This window comes from Bufo bufo, chromosome 6 (assembly GCF_905171765.1).
Source record: "Bufo bufo chromosome 6, aBufBuf1.1, whole genome shotgun sequence".
NCBI lineage: Eukaryota > Metazoa > Chordata > Amphibia > Anura > Bufonidae > Bufo > Bufo bufo.
Genome location: NC_053394.1, coordinates 418157153 through 418179962, shown reverse-complemented (window position 1 = coordinate 418179962; position 22810 = coordinate 418157153). Strand labels below are relative to the sequence as shown.

General features: G+C 44.4%; 1 protein-coding gene across 2 annotated transcripts in view; it reads right to left on the bottom strand.

Moving 5' to 3' along the window:
- SLC39A11 (solute carrier family 39 member 11) overlaps positions 1–22810 on the bottom strand; it is a 366580-nt gene that overhangs the window by 325206 nt on the left and 18564 nt on the right. For both annotated transcript variants that reach the window (XM_040436819.1, XM_040436820.1), the window contains exons 2-3: positions 18368–18484; positions 55–93 (exon numbers count right to left, since the gene is read on the bottom strand). In XM_040436819.1, coding sequence (XP_040292753.1) covers positions 55–93; positions 18368–18475 — 147 coding nt within the window. In that variant the 5' untranslated portion in view covers positions 18476–18484. The remainder of the gene's footprint in view (positions 1–54; positions 94–18367; positions 18485–22810) is intronic.

Sequence of the window (22810 nt, the reverse complement as noted above, 5' to 3'; positions counted from 1 at the left end):
GTGAAAGTACCCTTAAAGGCAAAATATGATAAGTGTATGTGAGGTCAGACTTACCCCAGCTGCAAAGCCCAAACTTCCATCCAGGATACGCCTCTGTGGAAAACACAAGGACAATATAAATAGGTGGATACTACGAACACCATCAAATAATCACAAACTTTATACTTGACCTACTGTAATAAGGTGGACACCAGACCTTCTATACCCTACCACACCAAGGGGGTCATTTACAATACCGAAATATGCCTAAATTAGGCAGGTCTAAAATTGTGGGAGGGGAAGTGGCCGGGCCAGCAGACCCGTCTAATTTACCATTTTAGAACTGACGCTGGATGCGCCAAAGTTATGGAGAGGCCTGCAGCTCTTCATGACTCCAGCGATCCACCACCAGCTATGGGGCTTTATTAAGACTAGCGTCTAAAACGCCACTCCTATTAAATGTGCCCCCGAATCTTTTCTACTTCGACAAAATGTTTCACTTTTATTGAGATTTTAACAACCTCCTGTTCCTGTCTTGACAGCCATTTCCTGCTAGGACAGGAACAGGAAGTGGAGTGCAGCACGGATCCGGACACTGTCGAAACATTGATAGGTGAGGTTCCTATAAGCTTTGGTTTTTTTTTAGCAGAAAGTCATAGAAGGAGATCGTCAATCTTGTACAGTAGTGCAGGCTCAGGTTTTATTCCTCTAAGAGTATGTTCAGGCAAAATGTTTTTTTTCAGTGTGTTTTTTACTGCTGTTTTTGATGCATTTTCTTTACACATCTTTTTGTAACCAGTTGGTGTTTACTTCAATGCAAAACTGCATTTGCTCATGGCTTTTCGTGTTCCAGAACCGCGCAAAAAACGTGCCGGCATATAGGGAACATTTGTTTTTGTTTTTTTAAGCTTCCCACTCATTTCAATGGGAGATTCAATGCAGGTTCCACCCCAAGATAGAGCATGCTGCTTCTTCTTTCCACATGGAAAAAAAAGCAAGTGTTGCTTCCTGTTGAAATGGGAGGAAATGCACCAAAATCAGCGCCAATAAACTCTGCACTTATGTTAACACGACAAATTTTTTAAATCTGCCTACAAAATCCACACTTTTTTTCAGTGCTTTTTTGTGCATTTTTCATAAGGTTTTCAACGCAATTTTGATGCTTTTTTTTCATCCAATGGGTGTTCACCTCAATATATACACCCTGCTACATCCGTAAAACTGCATTTTCAGCTTCTAGTTTTTGGCGCAGATCCGTGCCAAAAAACGAACAGAAAATGCACAAAAATGGCATGGACATTTACAGAGTTTTTTTTTTAATGCTTCCCATTCATTTCAATGGGAGACTCAGAGCGGATTACGCCCCAAGTTGGAAAAAAAAAAAGGCATTGCTTCCCAATGAAATGAATGGGAGGATGCTTTAGGGAGGAAACTCATCAACATCAGAGCCAAAAAACGCAGTGTGAACTAGCCCCAAGGGTTTGCATAGATCACTTAGGAAAAAAACCCTATCAAGACGAGGTGGTAAAGGGCCACGAGATTTTGAGAGCAATGCCTACGAGCATTACCAGCAAAATCGTGCAGATATTGGCCACCATGATTGGAGCAATGTCTTTGAGGGCAGTAGCCACGTTGCCTGCCTAAACACCCCATCGATCAGATGGCACATGAGGAAACAATCTTTTATGTGAGCATAGCGGTCGGCAGCTCATCTCTCAGTGTAGTCAGGGATGTGCTGCCAACATAATATAAAGTGTAAGGGGGGAAAAAAAATCGTAGTAACGATCATTCATCCCCCATACAGTTTTGATTGACCCGTATAAAGGTTGTTTAAATGAGCGTCGATTGCCTTATTGCCAAATCGGTGCTTGTTAAAACCCTGAATCAGGCCTCTCTAAAACGACCCTTAGGATGAGGCACTACATCATTGCAGACGAATTGCGGTAAAATTGACGGAAGTGTTCACACAGAAAAAAAATAATTGACCTCGCTACCAGCAAAAATCCGACATGGTAACAACAGAAGCACTGACGTCATCATATGCTAACCACCCAATTTTACATTGACCCTTGGGGACACCTAAGCCACTAGACTAGTCAATAGTCCAAAAGCAACCAGATAAAATTGTAAAAAAAAATAAAAATTAATTTAAAAATCAAATAAATCCTGGAACCATTGCAAACGTACTCAACTTTCTCTATTCTGCAGCATGAAATCTGAAATGTACGAAGTGGAGATATCAGCTTCTTAAAGCATTAGCCTCATGGGGGTTAATGAAACGGCCCGTCATACTATAGTTCATAAGCCGGAGAGTAAGAAAGAAAATTAGTCACCGACGTCGAATGGATTATTGTTCTGTCAGTCACTCTCTGCTTGGCCTTGTCAACTTCTATCAGAACAATGCGGACTTCAGATCTCGGGAGACAAGAGGCATCTTCTCTGCACGTCTTGTGGACGAGTCAACCTCCGAGTGAAACCCCACCCCCCCTATGAGTCTCTTGGAGGCAGTGGAATTTATTAGTTCTGCCGGGGGATGCAAGACTGACAAGAAATCGTAAACTACGACACCGTACAGCAGGCAGAGCGCGGCTGGTCACAATGTCTGACCACAGCTTATTAGCCGTGTCAGATCGCTCCTCTTAATCCTTTACAGGAAAGTAGAAAGCAAAAATCGCAGCAAGTAACGAGTGTGTCTCCGTTAAGTAACTGCAGAAAAAATGAGCAAGTGACTGAGATATAGAAAGCCTCATGGACCAAGAAGTCCCACTCTAGCAAAGCAAGCAGTTCTGGAAAGGGGTTCACCTAATGGTTCTCTACAATGAATACCAGTACAAGTTGCATCAAAAGAAGCCCATACACCTACAATAGCTGTCCAAATGCTCATTTGGCTGACACCTTTTCCTCTTAAAGGGGTGGTCTCACTTCGGTAAGTGGCATTTATCATGTAGAGAAAGTTAATACAAGGTACTTCCTAATATATTGTTATTATCCATATTGCTTCATTTGCTGGCTAGATTCATTTTTCTATCACATTATACACTGCTCGTATCCATGGTTACAGACGACCCTGCAATCCATCAGTGGTGGTCGTGCTTGCACAAATATAGAAAAATCACTAGCCTATGTGAGCTCCCATGGTCCTGGCCACCAGAGAGGCTGACGCTTTTGCCTATAGTGTGCAAGCACGACCACCACTGCTGGATTGCAGGTCGGTCTGTAACCATGGAAACGAGCAGTGTATAATGTGATGGAAAAATAATTCCAGCCAGCAAAGGAAGCAATATGGATAATAACAATACATTAGTAAGTGGCTTGTATTAACTTTCTCTACATGATAAATGCAACTTACTGAAGTGAGACCACCCCTTTAACTACCCGCTTGGTTCAGTTGAGCATGCAAATGTTCTCAAGAGGGAGAGATGATACAGCCGCTGTCAGACTTCTCTGGCGGATGCCAGAACACAAAGATCCTTCTGTTGACAGACAATCTGTGGGAGGAGAGTAGGGTGGCGTCCATTTACATCAGATCGTTAGTTGTCCGCCTCCGAAATTAATATAGACAAGTGATTTTCTTAAAGTTGGATTCAGATTAGATTCGAGTCTGAATAAATTCGACCCAAACACAAGTGGCACTACTGCCTGATAAAGTCTCTCTCCCAATACTCCTGAATAAAATCACACAAAATTCAAGATTATTAGAATCAGAACTTTTTTGAAAATTAGATTTTTTTGAATTTTAGGATCAATTTGATCATCTCTGGCCAACAATAATCTAATGTGCATGGTGGCCTTAGGGCATCTCCTCGAGTCAACCGATAATCAGCTCTGTACTGAAGAGCTACAAGAACCCCTCAAAACGGGGCATATAAGATGGGTCACTCTTTCTTCTGAAGTCTCTGGTTTGTTTGACATAAGCTAATTTGCATACATTATTCCCATGGAGCATTGCCTGAAAATAAGTATCTGTACAGCAGCAGAGTCTCTTCCTTAAATGCGTTGTCCAGTTTCAGAAGAAAGCCAGACAACCCTTGGGATCAGCCTGTAATGAAGATAATGATACTGTACTTACTTGACAGATTCCGCACCACCACTCCGGTTCTTCCAGCCGGGCTCTCTTTACCTGGCTGCAGCAGTGATGCCACACAGACAATCCATGATGACTGCAGCCAATCACTGACCTCCGCAGAAGCCATTGATTGGCTGCAGCGGTCACGTCTTATCGACAGGATGTTACCGCTACAGCTGGGTAGATGAAGCATGGCCAGGAGTGTTGGTGCGGAATCTGCCAGGTAAGATCTTTATTGCAGGCTGATCATAAGGACTGTCCAGTTTTCTCCTGTAACTGGAAAACCCCTTTAAGAATCAGCTGCCTCAATTCATACTGGGGATGGACTGCGCGTGTGCTAGTTCCCCTGTCCATCTCCAGTATAAGTGAATGGAAGCCACTGATGGACGGGATCCTCCATCAGCGGCTATGCTGGCAGTGCTGGCATGCAGGTCAAGGGACCTGTGCGTAAATATGAATTATTCTTATTTAACTATTAGACACTTGTGCCAATAGTTTAATAATGATTATTACTATACTACATGTGCTGATAGTAATATAAACTGGCCCACTCCTTTAAAAAAGTAAAAAAAAAAAAAAAAAAACGGAATTAGTACTTACAGGTAATTCAGTTTCCATGAGATCGGCAGGCATACAAGGAGATTGACCCCTAACCTCTGTAGGGGGCAGGAACAGAGAAGGTTTTAAATTCCCCCCGCCCACCACCAACACCAGTGTTTCCAAAATCATACAGACTAAACAAGAAGGTGGCGAGTAAGAAAAAGATTAGTGAAGGAAGATATTACTTCATACCTTCCGGGGGCATCCAGAACAAAAAGAAAAATGGGAGGGAATAACGTGCCGTCGTGATGATCTCATGGAAACTGAATTACCGGTAAGTACTAATTCTGTTTTTTCCATAGCATCATCACGACGGCATACAAGGGGATATACAAAATATATATCAAGGGGGGCAACCGCATGAAGGACTTTAGGTCCAAAAGACAGATCAGAAGCCCCAGAAAGGTTGAGTCTGTAATGTTTGACAAAGGTATGGACGCTGGCCCATGTGGCCACTTTACAGATGTCATCAAGGGAGGCGCCAGCCCTCTCGGCCTGAGAGGATGACATGGCTCTGGTTGAATGGGCCCTCAGGTTAACAGGACATGGGAGATTCTGAATCTTATAGCATGGAGATATTAGCGTTTTTGATCCATCTGGCCAGAGAGGATCTGGAAGCTTTCTGGACTTTGCTTTTTCCCGCGAACAGGACTAAGAGATTGTCGCTCTTCCTGAAATCTTTGGTAGCTTCGATGTAATTTAATACGGAACGTCTGACATCTAAGGAGTGGAAGCTTAACTCTTTGTTATTGGAAGGATTTTGACAGAAAGAAGGTAAGATGATCTCTTGGCTGCGATGGAAGTTGGACACAACCTTGGGGAGGAAACCTGGATCCAATCTGAGAATTATCCTGTCATCCACGATACGTAGATAGGGTTCTCTGAGGGATAGCGCTTGTATTTCCCCCAGTCTACGGGCGGATGTTATCGCAATCAGGAAGGCCGTTTTTAGTGATAAATGTTTAATTGAGCAGTCCTTTATAGGCTCAAAGGGAGGTAGCATCAGTCCTAAGAGTACGATGTTGAGGTCCCAGGAGGGAATTCGTGACTTAATAGTTGGACGAAGTCTGCTCTCATAAATCTTATAATCCAGCGGTGGCCTGAGATATCTTGATTAAAAAAAACAGCCAAGAGCAGATACTTGGACTTTGGGGTGGAAGGTCTCAATCCTAAATCTAATCCCTGCTGTAAAAAGTCCAGAATTTTCTGGATGTTAGGTTTTTTTAAAATTTGGAGCCGCATCCCCCGACCAGGAACAGAACTTCTTCCATATCTTTAAATAGATTGCTGAGGTCACCTTCTTCCTAGAGGCTTTTAGTGTATTTATTACCTTGTCCGACAATCCCTGTCTCTTCAGGAGCTGGGTCTCAGGATCCAGGCAAACAGTTTCAGGAACTGTGGATTGGGGTATAGGACGGGACCCTGATGCAGAAGGTACTTTCTGATGGGAAGAGGCCAAGGTTCCCGGATGAAGCGTTGCTTGAGAGAAGAAAACCAGCCTCTTTTAGCCTCTAATCTTAATCTATTAAGATTAGTGCGGTTCTGTCCTGATGTAACTTCTGGATTACCTTTGGAATCCATGTTAGTGGAGGGAAGACGTAACAGAGTCTCCAATGCCATCTTGCGGCGAATGCATCCAAGGCCCATGGGTTGTCCCTGGGGTTTAGGGAGCAAAATACTTCCACCTTCGAGTTTGCCCTTGAGGCGAAGAGATCCACTTCGGGATTTCCCCATCTGTCCACCACCATCTGGAACACGTCTTCGTTCAGGGACCATTCGGTCTGGTCTAGCCTGTGGCGACTGAGGAAGTCTGCTTCTTGGTTTAATACACCCTTGAGATGAACTGCTGAGATGGAGCTCACCTTTTGCTCTGCCCAGGTGAGTATTTGGGATGATAGAGACTGAAGAGCCGCTGACCGTGTCCCACCCTGATGTGAGAGATAAGCGATGGATGTCGTGTTGTCTGAGAGGATCTTCACAGACCGCCCTCAGTTCCCTGTAATTTGATGATTGTGACTTGATTGATTGGGGCCAGGTCCTCTGAAACAGATTGTCTCCTACCTTCGCGCCCCAGCCTGAAAGACTTGCATCTGTGACGACTTGAATGTAGGGAATCTTCTGCCACGGTATCCCCTTGGACAGGTTTGAGGAGAACTTCCACCAATCTAGCAAACCGAAGGAACTTTTGGGAGTTGGTATGGATTGGAATGTGATAGTATGCGTCTCGTAGATCTATCGTACGCATTAGGATATTTGGGTTTAACAAAGGTATTGTCGAATTTAAGGACTCCATCCTGAACTTTCGATGAACTTGTTTAAGGGTTTCAAATGTATTATCATGCGGAACGACCCCTCTTTTTTCTTTATCAGAAAAAGGTTTGAGTAGAATCCCTTTCCTTGATGTAGTATGGGAACTTGAGTAATTACATTCTTTTTTAGAAGGTCTTGAACTTCCTTCCATAGATTCGTCTGGAAGCACGTTATTGAAAATCTGTTTGGGGGTTTTGAAGACAGCTCTATCCTGTATCCTGCGCCTATGATCTCTCTTGTCCAAGCATTCTGGGAAATCAATTCCCAGGATCTCAGGAAGTTTGAGAGCCTTCCCCCCCCACTGCGGCGTCATTGTTTTTCGTTGGGTTTAGAGTGGGAGGTAGGGAAACCTCTTCCTTTACCCCCTTTGGGGTAGCTCCAGCGCCCGGTCCTCCCTTTCCCTCTATAAGGTCTGTCCTGATTTGAGGAAGAACGAAAGGGATAACGGCATTTATAGGGCCGATCTTCAGGAAAACCCTTCTTTTTATCGGAGGCTTTTTCTAAGATTTTATCCAATATGGGCCCGAACACATATTCTCCCTAGAATGGTATGGAGCAGAGTTTTATTTTAGATGTTTTATCCCCTGACCAGCATTTCATCCAGAGTGCTCTTCTGGCGGCATTGGAGAGGGCCCCATCCCTAGCTGAGAAACGGACCGACTCAGCCGAGGCATCAGCCAGGAAAGCGGTGGCTGATTTGAGGAGGGGTATGGAATTTAGGATCTCCTTCCTAGGGGTTTTATTTTTAATATAATCCACTAATTCACTAAGCCAGAGGAACATGGATCTTGCCACGGAGGTTGCCAGACTTGATGTTAAACATTGCGGCCTTCCATGACTTCCTTAAGAGGCTGTCGGCTTTCCTGTCCATGGAATCTCTTAACTGGAAAGCATCCTCAAAGGGAAGGGATGTTTTCTTATTCACCTTTGCCACTTGGACATCGATCTTAGGGATCTCATTAAAAGTTTTGGACTCCTCAGGATCGAATAATAATCGATTGTTGAAGGCGGAGGAGACTCCTAAGCGTTTTTCAGGGTCAGACCACTCCTCTAAAATCATGTCCCTAATATTCTCGTTAATAGGGAACACACGGGTTTTCTTTACCTGTAAGCCCCCAAACATTTCCTCCTGGATAGAATGGCTTCTCTGTACCTCTTCCAACCCCATAGTTGACCTAACAGCTTTTAGGAGATCCGACATGTCCTCCATGGAAAAATAAAACCTACTGTTACTGTCAGAAGATCCTGCGTCCGAGTCCCACTCCCCCTCCTCCTGCGACTTGACCGACGGAACGTTGTCTAATGCAGCCTCAGAATCAGAGGATGAGGGGGATCTGAGCCTCTTCTTTTTGGGGTGGGGAGGATTAGAAGATAAATGAGATAGATGACTGTATCTCTTCTTGAATCATTGTTCTAAGTTCGTCTTTCAGAGAAGGAGCTTCATCACGGACAATATTGGAAATGCAGGCTTTACATAACTTCTTGGAGTAATTATCAGGAAGCCGGGCATTACAAGAAATGCACTTAAGGGACCTCTTTATTTTCTTTTGTGCCTCCTTGGAGACCTAAAAGAAAAAGGGTATCCATGAGGAATTGACTTTGGGGGGGCCCATTATAGGTGCTAAAGAAATACTGCCCATATAATCCTCAGCAAGAGGAGAGGGGGATCAAAGAGACTCCCTGACCATAATTTTAGGAACTTTTTCTTTTTCCCCACAAGGGGAACTAACGATTGCTGGCAGTAGTGGGTCCGACTCCTTGGATGAGCGCTCCGTTTCGGACATTCTGGGGCTGGGCACTGCTGCTGGGTACCGGCAACGGCTCCGACGTTCAGCTGGGTGCACAGCTCCATTAAACCCCTGCGCTCGGCTTATTAGCCGGTCGGAACGCCGCATCCTGCCAGCGTCACTTCCGTCCGACGGAAGTGACGTCATAAGAAAGGTGCCCGAAGAGCTGGGCGCACAAACCCGGCTAGGCCTACCAGAGGCAAGGCGGGAGACGTCGCCCGGGAGCAGGCTCCAGATAGGACCGGAGCGAGTCCTCCCGATCCTTTCCCTGCCCAGCGTTAGTACCAGGACCGCGGGAGGGCAGGGGAGTATCCTGAAAAGGTAATACACCGTATGGTAGCTTCCTCTCCCTGCATACAGGGAGACCTTTCTCTGCCCTGTCCGCTGTAGGGGACAGGAAAACACTGGTGTTGGTCGTGGGCGGGGGGAATTTAAACCTTTCTCTGTTCCTGCCCCCTACAGAGGTCAGGGGTCAATCTCCTTGTACGCCGTCGTGATGATGCTATGGAAAATAATGTTTAACAATATTTAAAATAAAACACAATAAAACACTTTTCCCCATTAGAAATGGTTTATTAAGAAAAAGTATAAGCAAAAAAAAAAAAATAAAAAAAATACAACCTGAACTATAAAATTATCACAATATTTATCCTGTATGGTGAACATCATTAAAAAAAACATTTCCAAAATTGTCCATAGTCCCTCTCTCTCCTCTGAATGCTCATAAAGCCGATGTCCCTTTCGATTTAAAGGTTCACTGAGTTTTTATAAAACTTTTGATATGTTATAGAGACATATCAAAAGATTTGATTGTAAGGGTCTCAGCACAAATTTTTTAATAAAACCCAAATATAAAAATCATTTGTAGCCAGAAAAAATGTAAGCATTTCAGTAAAAAAACAAAAAAAACAAAGCCATCCAGAGGCTTTAATATTCTGTATAATGCAGTGACTGCAAAGTAGAATTGCAGCATATATAATGCTTCTAATAAATCTAATTACAGCCAATAGGATGCAGAGTTCGTAGCTTTCAGTATTCGCACAGCCACACACTGCAATATTTAGGCTCAGAACGCCCTTCATATAGACCAGGGGATGCTCAACCTGTGGCCCTCCAGCTGTTGCAAAACTAAAACTCCCAGCATGCCATAATACCAATAGGCTGCCCAGGCATGCCGGGAGTTGTAATTTTGCAACAGCTGGAGGGCCACAGGTTAGGCATCCCTGATATAGGAGCATTTCCACCCGTTTAGGCCACTTTTTTTCAGTGAGTTTTTATCCCTGATATAGGCCATCAGAAATGAGCAGCGAGTGGCAGGGAATAATAAGTGAGTAACGCTAACAGATTTCTATGGGAACGCTGGCTGCCTCCGCTCACCCCTATCTGCAGTGTCGACTGCGACATGAGAGTCATTCTGACCCCCAGGCAAAATGAATGAGAATCCTGAATAGACAGAAACGCAGAGAAGATCCAGTGTGCGAAGAAAGCCGGCGATGACACAAACAACAACAACAACCTCTGACGAGGTCGGGTACAAGGTCAATACCGGGGAAGAAAGTATAATTTTAGAATGGTGTTCTAGGGATTAACTGGGGCAGAAGCAAAAATGCTAAGTATGCCACGTACTGTGATCCTTCAGCTTTTACACAGAAGCTGAAGGAATCTCCAGATTTATTTCACCGTCTCTAAATTGTACACAGCTGGTTTTGTATCGCTTGCTTTCATTTTTTAATGTTTTTTTTTACTAGTTGCAGTTTATATATACCGTATTTTTTACATCATAAGACGCACTTTTTCCCCCTCAAAGTGGGGGGAAAACAACCATGCGTCTTATAAAGCGAATACTAGTGAGGGCTTTCATTATTGAGACTGTGCTGCACTGTCCTGACCACGTACAACGTCAGGACGTAGTGCGCGCACTATGACCCGACACTGCACGCAGTCAGTTGACTGTGCAGCGCGGGCTGGAGAAGACAGGGGAGCGCAACTTCTGCAAAGACCACTGAACCCAGAGAGGAGCCATGGCGCAGGAGAGGTAAAAGAAGTTTTTTTTATGTTAAGGTCTTAACTGAGGTCTGCTGGGGATCTAATAAGGGGGTCTGACATGGAGGGCTGATATAGGGTCTGATATGAAGGTCTCATGTGATGTCCTGCCATGGGGGTCTGATGTAATGTCCTGATGTGGGGTTCTGATGTAATGTCCTGGTGTGGGGGTCTGATGTGATGTCCTGTAATGGCTGTCTGATCTGAGGATTTGATATTGGGGTCTGAAATGAGTTCCTGATTTGGGGGTCTGATCTGAGGATGTGATATGGGGTAGATGAAAAATATATTTTTCTTATTTTCCTCCTCTAAAACCTGAGGTACGTCTTATAAAGCAAAAAATACGGTAATTAAAAAAATAAAAAAAAACATTTGCATTGAAAACACAATGCGGATGTAGTGTAAAATTCTTTTAGTCTGGAAATAATCCAGAAAGCCCGATGGGAAAGAAATTACTTAAAATAAAATAAATTTTAAAAATGAAATAGAAGTCGACTTTCACATGCATGTATTTTTCATCTAGGAAGATTTGCATTTATATAGTCTGTGTTGTGAAGCCACAGACCCATGCCAATGCACTTATTAAATTTTATGGAGAGTTGTCAAATTAAAGGGCATCTGTAAGCAGTTTTGTACCTACGGCAGCTGAAGTCATCTGTGTTGGTCTCATGTTCATACAGTTGTGTTCAAAATTATTCAACCCCCACTGAAATTGAGTGTTTTGGCCAGTTTGATCATTTCAGTCATCTTGTTTACAATTAAATCAAAGAGGCGCTTGTAAGTCAGACAAATATAACATAACATTTATAATGAAATAACCACAAATGTCTTTTCTGTTCTCACATCATTATCAGTTTTATTCAACCCCCAAGTGACATTCAATCTTAGTATTTAGTACAACATCCTTTTCCAGTTATAACAGCTTTTAAACGTGAAGCATAGCTTGACACCAGTGTCTTGCAGCGATCTACGGGTATCTTCGCCCATTCTTCATGGGCAAAAGCCTCCAGTTCAGTCACATTTTTAGGCTTGCGCGCTGCTTTCTTCGGGTCCCACCAGAGGTTCTCAATCGGATTTAAGTCTGGTGACTGTGATGGCCACTTCAAAATGTTCCAGCCTTTAATCTGCACTCATGCTCTAGTGGACTTGGAGGTATGCTTGGGATCATTGTCCTGTTGAAAGGTCCAACGTCTCCCAAGCCTCAGGTTTGTGACGGACTGCATCACATTTTCATCCAATATCTCCTGGTACTGAAGAGAATTCATGGTACCTTGCACACGCTGAAGCTTCCCTGTACCTGTAGAAGCAAAACAGCCCCAAAGCATGATTGACCCCCCCGCCATGCTAGGTGTTCTTTTCTTCATAGGCCTTGTTCTTCCTCCTCCAAACATAGCGTTGATCCATGGGCCCAAACAGTTCTAATTTTGTTTCATCAGTCCACAGAACACTATCCCAAAACTTTTGTGGTTTGTCCACATGACTTTTGGCATACTGCAGTCGACTCTTCTTATTCTTTGGAGACAGCAAGGTGGTGCGCCTGGGAGTTCTGGCATGGAGGCCTTCATTACGCAGTGTGCGCCTTATTGTCTGAGCTGAAACTTCAGTACCCACATCTGACAAATCTTTTTTCAGTTCCTCAGCAGTCACACGGGGACTTTTCTCCACGTAGCGCACAGCAGTCAAAGTCAGCATCTTCTTTCTGCCACGACAGAACAGTGCCCTTGGCCTTGAATTTGCGAATGATGCTTCCTATGGTGTCTCTTGGTATGTCTAACATCTTTGCAATCTTCTTATAGCCATTGCCCTTCCTGTGAAGAGAAATCACCTCTTCTCTTGTCTTCCTGGACCATTCTCTTGACTTCACCAGTAAACACACCAGTAAATGTCTAGAAGGAGCTGAGTATCACAGTCCTTTTAAATCTGCCTAATAGGTGCTTATTATGCTTGATTGCTGCTCCTTGACATCCACAGGTGTTTTCAATACCTGATCGAAAACACTTGAATGAACCTCTGTTCTTAAGAGTGGTAGTCTTTAAGGGGTTGAATAATTGTGTCAATGAAGAAATCACAAAAAAAACATTTAATACTGTATTACAAAAACAATTGATGTCATTTTAGTTGCATTTGGTTCTTTAAAAAGTCCTTGTAAGATTTCATTCTGAACACAATTACAAATGTACACTAAATTCCCTAAAACCCTTTACAGCATTGGGGGTTTATTAATTTTGAACACAACTGTATGTGCCGGCATTGCTGAGGCTCTCTCTCTGCAACTGCCGCAACCCCTCCACTTTAACAGGACCAGGCAGTGTAAATGTGAGCCCGCCTGCCCCTATCAATATGTGGATTTACGTGGGGTATTGCCACGGATATTGCTACTAAACCCCTTTTTTTTTTTTTTTTTTAAATCTGAATGAATACCGTACTGAAAATCTGCAAAATATACGCTGAATTGGAGCATGGCCTTACAGAAGCAGATTTTTAACTATATTTATGCAGTTTTACTGCCTTGCTTTTTAATCTAGCGCCCACTAACCTGAAGCATTTATACCGCCGAGTTCGATTCCAGTGTACCCCTTTATATAAGACGCTTCTGAAAGTGAAGAATTGCACAGAAGAGACTTGTGACATAGGAAGCAGCAGAGTAGAGAAGAGGTGCCCGTCTTGGGCACGCCACCAGTCAAAATTACAAAAGTATTTATAGATATGCGGAAAAATGTTCAGGCATGCAGGATTCACATCTCGGCTGTGCAGGGCGCATGAATCGCTCCTTTATAAATAGAAGATAATAATACTCATTTCATTCTGCAGAATGCAGGTAGCCAATCAATGCGATTACGTCGTCGGAAATGAGGGCTGGCAATTGAAGTAAAAAGCTGGTAGCAGAAAATTAGCTGAGAATTGAATGGGGATAATCGGGTTATTGATGTACTCTGACTCGGATTCCAGTTCAAGAGTCAATGAAAGTATAAAAATATCCAGCATGAAAATCATAAAGAAAGCACAAAATATACTTTAAATAGAAACAAAACTGCTTATAGCAAAAAATATATACAATAATAAACGATAACTCAGCTCCACATTGTGAGAATTTCCACAAGTAATAAAAATTCTTAAAAGGGAAAAAGGGGCAAAAAAATACAAAGGGGCATCAGAATGCTGGATCAATTTGTGCCCAAAAAAACACATTTATTATGGTTTTTAGCGATTTTTTTCACCTCGGCAGAAAATATATCTCGCAATAAACCGACTTAGAATGCACCAAAAATGCAAACCGCGGTGATGTACCAGGTGATTGGAGCATGTGATCTGACGTCACCAAAGGTCCTTTAGCCCATAGTTCATCTTTTGAGAAGTAAAGACCGGGAGAACTACGCGAACAAGAGGAGAAGGTGAGTTAATTTTTTTATTTTTTTTTAACCCTCAATTGATCACCTACTAAGCATTCTGTATTCAGAATGCTATTATTTTCCCTTATAACCATGTTATAAGGGAAAATAATAACATCTACACAACACCTAACCCAAGCCCGAACTTCTGTGAAGAAGTTCGGGTCTGGGTACCACAGTCGGTTTTTTATCACGCGCGTGCAAAACACATTGCACCCGCGCGATAAAAACTGAACATCGGAACGCAATCGCAGTCAAAACTGACTGCAATTGCATTCCTACTCGCGCGGGTTTGCCGCAACACACCGGGACGCATCCGGACCTAATCCGGACACGCTCGTGTGAACCCAGCCTAAAGGCTACGTTTTATCTTTATGTATATTCTAATGCATTGCCTTCCTTGTACAGTCGTGGCCAAAAGTTTTGAGAATTACATAAATATTAGAAATTGGAAAAGTTGCTGCTTAAGTTTTTATAATAGCAATTTGCATATACTCCAGAATGTTATGAAGAGTGATCAGATGAATTGCATAGTCCTTCTTTGCCATGAAAATTAACTTAATCCCAAAAAAAACTGCATTTCCACTGCATTTCATCGCTGTCATTAAAGGACCTGCTGAGATCATTTCAGTAATCGTCTTGTTATCTCAGGTGAGTATGTTGACGAGCACAAGGCTGGAGATCATTATGTCAGGCTGATTGGGTTAAAATGGCAGACTTGACATGTTAAAAGGAGGGTGATGCTTGAAATCATTGTTCTTCCATTGTTAACCATGGTGACCTGCAAAGAAATGCGTGCAGCCATCATTGCGTTGCATAAAAATGGCTTCACAGGCAAGGATATTGTGGCTACTAAGATTGCACCTCAATCAACAATTTATAGGATCATCAAGAACTTCAAGGAAAGAGGTTCAATTCTTGTTAAGAAGGCTTCAGGGCGTCCAAGAAAGTCCAGCAAGCGCCAGGATCGTCTCCTAAAGAGGATTCAGCTGCGGGAGTGCCACCAGTGCAGAGCTTGCTCAGGAATGGCAGCAGGCAGGTGTGAGCGCATCTGCACGCACAGTGAGGCGAAGACTTTTGGAAGATGGCCTGGTGTCAAGAAGGGCAGCAAAGAGGCCACTTCTCTCCAAAAAAAACATCAGGGACAGATTGATCTTCTGCAGAAAGTTTGGTGAATGGACTGCTGAGGACTGGGGCAAAGTCATATTCTCCGATGAAGCCTCTTTCCGTTTGTTTGGGGCATCTGGAAAAAGGCTTGTCCGGAGAAGAAAAGGTGAGCGCTACCATCAGTCCTGTGTCATGCCAACAGTAAAGCATCCTGAGACCATTCATGTGTGGGGTTGCTTCTCATCCAAGGGAGTGGGCTCCCTCACAATTTTGCCCAAAAACACAGCCATGAATAAAGAATGGTACCAAAACACCCTCCAACAGCAACTTCTTCCACCAATCCAACAACAGTTTGGTGAAGAACAATGCATTTTCCAGCACGATGGAGCACCGTGCCATAAGGCAAAAGTGATAACTAAGTGGCTCGGGGACCAAAACATTGACATTTTGGGTCCATGGCCTGGAAACTCCCCAGATCTTAATCCCATTGAGAACTTGTGGTCAATCCTCAAGAGGCGGGTGGACAAACAAAAACCCACTAATTCTGACAAACTCCAAGAAGTGATTATGACAGAATGGGTTGCTATCAGTCAGGAATTGTCCCAGAAGTTGATTGAGAGCATGCCCAGTCGGATTGCAGAGGTCCTGAAAAAGAAGGGCCAACACTGCAAATACTGACTCTTTGCATAAATGTCATGTAATTGTCGGTAAAAGCCTTTGAAACGTATGAAGTGCGTGTAATTATATTTCACTACATCACAGAAACAACTGAAACAAAGATCTAAAAGCAGTTTAGCAGCAAACTTTGTGAAAACTAATATTTGTGTCATTCTCAAAACTTTTGGCCACGACTGTACAATGTTATACTTTCTATGTTAGACAGTATATTATCGTGCATTTGTATTGTGCGGCAGTTGTGTGCGGTTCTGCTGCGATACTGCAGGTATATAGAGGGACAAGCGTTATTGGAAAAAATAATTTCTACAGGTGTGATATACCAGTCGTCCCCCAAAAAAACTGATAGAAGCGGGGTGTTATATACCAATATACTTTCTTTATAGTGCATTTGGGTACTGTATAGTGCATTTGCGCATGCGTGTACGCGAAAATTATATTGCCGATATTTCGTATTTAAAAAAATAATGAATGGAGATCGCAAATTCGAATAATACATCTGGTATGTCACTGTCCATGTTGTGGGACTATTTGTGCACTTCTAGTAATTATTTATTAGCTGCAAATATGAGCTGAAGGTTTTTCAGGTTCGCCTGCCATTAAAATGAATGGGACCCGCCGCGAACCTGCAGTTCGCGAACATTTGATCGTGTTCACGAACCATCCCGGCAGATGTTCGTCCATCACTAATAGGCAGAATGCTCTGATTTCCATGCAGAATTTTTTTCAGTACATGTGGATGAGGTTCTGAACACCCCGTCCAGTTGTATCATACCGAAAACCGCTGCGGATCTGCAGAATTCGCACTGCAAATCCGCCATATCTAAAGCCAGCCTTAGGCCTCATGCACGCGATGGCCCTGTGTTTTGCGGTTCGCAAATTTGCGCATCCACAAAACAATAGGACATGTTCCATTTTTTTGGAGGGGCCACAGAACAGAGCAATGGATGCCGACAGCACACGGAGTGCTGTCCGTATCTTTTGCGGCCTCATTGAAGTGTATGGGTCTGCATCCAATCCGCTAAAAAATGCAGCTCGGATGCAGACCCAAACAACGGTCGTGTCGTGTTCATGAGGCCTTAGGCTACTTTCACACTAGCGTTCGGGGCTCCGCTTGTGAGTTCCGTTTGAAGGCTCTCACAAGTGGCCCCGAACGGATCCGTCCAGCCCTAATGCATTCTGAGTGGATGCGGATCCGCTCAGAATGCATCAGTTTGGCACCGTTTGTCCTCCGCTCCGCTCAGCAGGCGGACCCCTGAACGCAGCTTGCAGCGTTCGGGTGTCCGCCTGGCCGTGCGGAGGAAAACGGATGGGGACGGATCCGTTTGAAGTTGACACAATATGGCTCAATTTTCAAACGGATCCGTCCCCCATTGACTTTCAATGTAAAGTCAAAACGAATCCGTTTGCATTATCATGAACAAAAAAAATATATATATATATTTTTTATTTTTTTTTTTGTTCATGGTAATGCAAACGGATCCGTTCTGAACGGATCTAAGCGTTTGCATTATAGGTGCGGATCCGTCTGTGCAGATACCAGACGGATCCGCACCTAACGCAGGTGTGAAAGTAGCCTTAAGAGGACCTCTCAGTCAGGATACTTGAACACTTGCATTGCTAGATTCCGGCAGGCAGTTCCGTCGCAGGCAATCTGTATGCAAACGGACAGCATTTGTAGACAGATCCGGATGCGGATCCGTCTCAGAAATGCATTGCAATACCGGATCCGTCGCTCCAGTTGTCATCCGGAAAAACAGATCCGGTATTTATCTTTTTCACATTTTTAAAGGTCTGCACATGCGCAGACCACAAAACCGGATCCATTTTGCCGGAACACTTGATCCGGCATTAATGCATTTCAATGGAAAATAATGCCAGATCTGGCATTCCGGCAAGTGTTCCGGAATTTTAGAGGGAGAAAATACTGCAGCATGCTGCATAAGCCACTCACCACGTCAAGGTCGCCTCTATGGAGTGGTCCCTAACACTAGTTCCTACCTGTTCATGGCCCATGAACAGGTAGGAACTAGTGTTAGGGACCACTCCATAGAGGCGACCTTGACGTGGTGAGTGGCTTATTACGCTTTGGCCAAAATGTACACCAATGCCTCATCCAGCATAGAGGCAGGGCAGAATGCTGGATGCAGAGTGCTATTGCATTTGTATTTTGCGTTTGTATATGAGGGATCAGCAACCTTAAGCACGTGAGCTGCTGTGAAACTACAACTCCCAGCATGCAAACATGCTCAGCTGTTCTTCTAACTCCTATAGAAATAAATGGAGAGTTGTAGTTTCAGAATACCTGGAATGCCGGAGGTTGCTGATCCCTGATCTATAGGATTAGTAAATCTGAACCAATGTGGGGTGGAAAACATACAATGATATTAAAACCACTACCTATCACTTACCTGTCCAGAAGCGAAGACAAAAACCAAGGCAGATCCAGCTGCGGTTAGGCCCCATGTGAACAAGGTCCCTAAAAGGGCCTGTATTACCGGACTGTATCCTTCAATCATTGTCAGGCCCTTTGAAAAAATGAACATACAGAATTATCATTACATGAAATATGGCCAATGCTCACCACATGCAGACAGAGGGAGATACGCCATTCAGGGGACTGGGAAATCTGACTGAAACCACTTGAAGAGCAGCAATGGCCGATATGATCTATGACTATAAGACTAAGGCCTCATGCACACGACCGTTCCTGTTTTTGCGGTCCGCAAAAAACGAAAGCCGTCCGTGTGCTTTAACGCAATTTGCGGAACGGAACGGGCGACCCATTGTAGAAATGCCTATTCTTAGGCACGCTATATATCGGAACAGAGCAACGGATGCGGACAGCACACGGAGTGCTGTCCGCATCTTTTGCGGCCCCATTGAAGTGAATGGGTCCGCACCCGAGCCGCAAAAACTGCGGCTCGGATGCGGACCCGAAAAACGGTCGTGTGCATGAGGCCTAATGAAAATGACTTTTATATAGAAACCATACAGGCAGAAGATCCCACAAGGATTAGGACTGTGTCATCCCTCATAGGAGACGGTAAGGCGCCCCAGGAGCAGGTCCCTTATGTCACATTGTCATCATGTCACCCAGAGGAACACGTCCCCTCAGCTTATACCATCGTCTCTATGACAAACCATCTCCAGCCGAGGTGTCCGCTGCTTCTGACACAGCAAGGAGCCTCCCCGAACGCCCGCATCACCCCCTGCTTGTTTATTACCGAGTCTCCATAGGGGTCTGCACAGCATAAGGAGAACTGGAATTTCCGTGACATTCGGAAGAAAATTCAGACATATTCCTGACACCAGTACTTAGCTGGACGGAAAACTTTCACTTATTTTTAAACACAGGCTCCAAGATATATGGGGCTAGATTAATAAGATATAACGAGGGGGCAGAGCGGGGACTTCCAGAATTTACGGCATTGCAAAAAAACTAAAAAACTGTGCAACGAGAATTAGAGAGAATTTCCCTGGAGGATTGCTCAGGCTGCTCATTTAGGTGCAGATATACCTAGTATGAACTCGGGCCGTACAGGTGGCATGTACAGCCATTAGGTGCTGTAAATCCTAATAAGTGCCCTAAGGGTACAGTCACAGGAAGCAAAATCTGCAACCAATGAAATGCTGCAATGCAAAAGGGAGAAATCAGGGGCAAAAATCTGCACCTTAAATTGACACCGAATGTCAACTATGTCTGCAACACATGGAGGAGATCTGTTCAAATCTCATCCACTTTGCTGCTACTGCATTTGCTGTGGTTTTTCTGCATCCAAATCTGCTGCAAAAATTCTCACTGTAAATGCAATGTGAGGCCCTGCCCTTAAAGAGGTTTTCCAGGACTTTAAGGCCTCATGCACACCACCGTTGTTGTGTTCCGTTCCGCAAAATGGGGTTCCGTTGTTCCGTGTTCCGTTTTTGCTTCCTTTATTTTTGGAGGACCACCAGACATGAAGAAAGGTAAAAAAAAGTCTAAGACAGGTTTGCATGCAAATGATAGGAATAAAACGGACGCGCGGATGACAATCTTGTGTGCCTCCGCGTTTTTTAGCGGTCCCATTGACTTGAATTGGTCCGCGAACCGTTTTCCAAGGAAATAATAGGACAGGTTATATTTTTTTGACGGACTGGAACCACGGATCGCGGATGGCAAACGGTGCACTATCCGCATTTTCAACGGCTCCATAGAAATTAATGGGTCTGCACCTGAAACGCTAAAATCGGCAGAACGGACGCAGAAGCAAACAACGGTCGTGTGCATGAGGCCTAACACTGATGACCTGTCCTTTGGTTTTAGTTTTCCGGTATTGAGATCCGTCATAGGGTCTCAATGCCAGAAAAAAAAAACGGATGCAGACGGTTGTATTATCAGTAACGGAAGCGTTTTTGCTGAACCCTGCCGGATCCAGCAAAAACGCTAGTGTAAAAGTAGCCTTACCCCAAACATATGACGGTATAATACAAGTAATCAAGTGATCGCAAGTATTTTAGAAATTTGGTGGCAAAAAGAACAAGTGGCAGGTATGAAAATGAACTAGCGCCACAAGTAAATTCTGAATTTCGCTCTCCCATCTATTCAGAGTGATTGGCATGAGAACTATCACTCCCCAGCATCCTATGTGGGGCTGGCCCCCGGCTATTGTGAAACTATAACTCCCATCATGCCCTTGCCTCTAGTCCTAAAGCTGGAGGGTCACAGGCTGCACACGCTGCATGGAGCTTGGGGACTGCTGTTTTTCTGCTAGGACCCCTTTAAGAACAGACGTGTTATTACTTATACAGCTTGCAGTCACTGTGTAGGTCATTTGACCCTGTCCATCTCTGGCAAAAGAAAAGTTATCCAACAGGATTTTCCACCTCCACCTCCTATCTGCAGGCAACGAATGTAAACAGGCGCACAATGAACCGAGCAGGATCTAGACGCAAGGACACGGATGAGGAGGCTTTGGTACAATTACACCTGTTGCCAAGACACAAATCCTAATCTACTGACACCAGGGCTGAAATGCAGAACTCGACAGCGATAAAACAGCAACGTAATCTAGCTATTCATCAGCGCGTTACAGCACTGCCGAGAGCGCAGAAAATGAGACTTGTGAATGCAATGATTGAAAGCGCCTCGCGGATGTCAGCCTGCGAACAATGGGGCACGAGACAGACGCTCCAGGATAGAGAATGGATATAGATGTGGGCACAAACCTGAAATCTTAAGGCCCCTTTCACACGGGCGAGTATTCCGCGCGGATGCGATGCATGAGGTGAACGCATTGCACCGGCACTGAATACCGACCCATTCATTTCTATGGGGCTGTTCACATGAGCGGTGATTTTCACGCATCACTTGTGCATTGCGTGAAAATCGCAGCATGCTCTATATTCAGCGTTTTTCACGCAACGCAGGCCCCTGTCACGGCTGAGGATGGGGGAAATCCTCAGCCGTGCGATGCCAGTTGATGTTTTGGCTGCTCGGCCAGGACAACAGGATTAGGGAGCAGGTCACCTCCTAAAGTGTCCCTAACCTGACCCTAACTCCTAGCTGCATGGGCCGACCTTGAAGGTAGGAGGACCCATGCTCCGGAACCTCGGATCCCTAACTCACCCTCCGACCGGTCCCTGGACTAGGAGTCAAGGTAAGACGGCCTGTTCCTACTGGACACGGAGGAACAGGGGTCTCACTGGCCAAGCTGCAGGAAAAAGGGGAACACAAACAAACTTACGGATATGGCAGGTGAACTATCCGAGTTCCACCTACCTGCCACAGCCCTGCTGACTGGATCCCTGTGCAAACAGGAATCCAGATCCATAAGCTGCACTAACACAAGATAGAACAGGAAAACATCAAATAGACATCACACATAAACTTAACAAAACTAAAATGTGACATATAGTTTATGAACCACAAGGGTGGCTCTCACAGGCAGTTGAAAAACACAGGAGGCTGCTATCAGCAAGCATGCTGAAGCAACCTCCTGAGCCCTGCCAAACACCAAGGCTATATAGGCCTAAGAGGCCACACCCAACGGTCAGACACACCCAGTGACAGCCCCATAGAAGTGAATGGGGTTGCGTGAAAATCGCAAGCATCCGCAAGCAAGTGCGGATGCGGTGTGATTTTCACGCGCGGTTTCTAGGAGACGATCTGGATGGAGACCCGATCATTATTATTTTCCCTTATAACATGGTTATAAGGGAAAATAATAGCATTCTGAATATAGAATGCATAGTACAATAGGGCTGGAGGGGTTAAAAAAAAATTAAAATAATTTAACTCACCTTAGTCCACTTGATCGCGTAGCCCGGCATCTCTTCTGTCTCCTTTGTTGAATAGGACCTGTGGTGAGCATTAATTACAGGAACAGGACCTTTGATGACGTCATTCCGGTCATCACATGATCCATCACATGATCTTTTACCATGGTGACGTACCATGTGATGACCGGAGTGACGTCATCAAAGGTCCTGTTCCTGTAATGAATGCTCACCACAGGTCCTATTCAACAAAGGAGACAGAAGGAGATGCCGGGCATCGCGATCAAGTGGACTAAGGTGAGTTAAATTATTTTATTTATTTTTTTAACCCCTCCAGCGCTAGTTTATTATGCATTCTGTATTCAGAATGCTATTATTTTCCCTTATAACTATGTTATAAGGGGAAATAATACAATCTTACAGAACACCGATCCCAAGCCCGAACTTCTGTGAAGAAGTTCAGGTTTGGGTACCAAACATGCGTGATTTTTCTCACGCGAGTGCAAAACGCATTACAATGTTTTGCACTCGCGCGGAAAAATCGCGGGTGTTCCCGCAACGCACCCGCACATTTTCCCGCAACGCCCGTGTGAACCCAG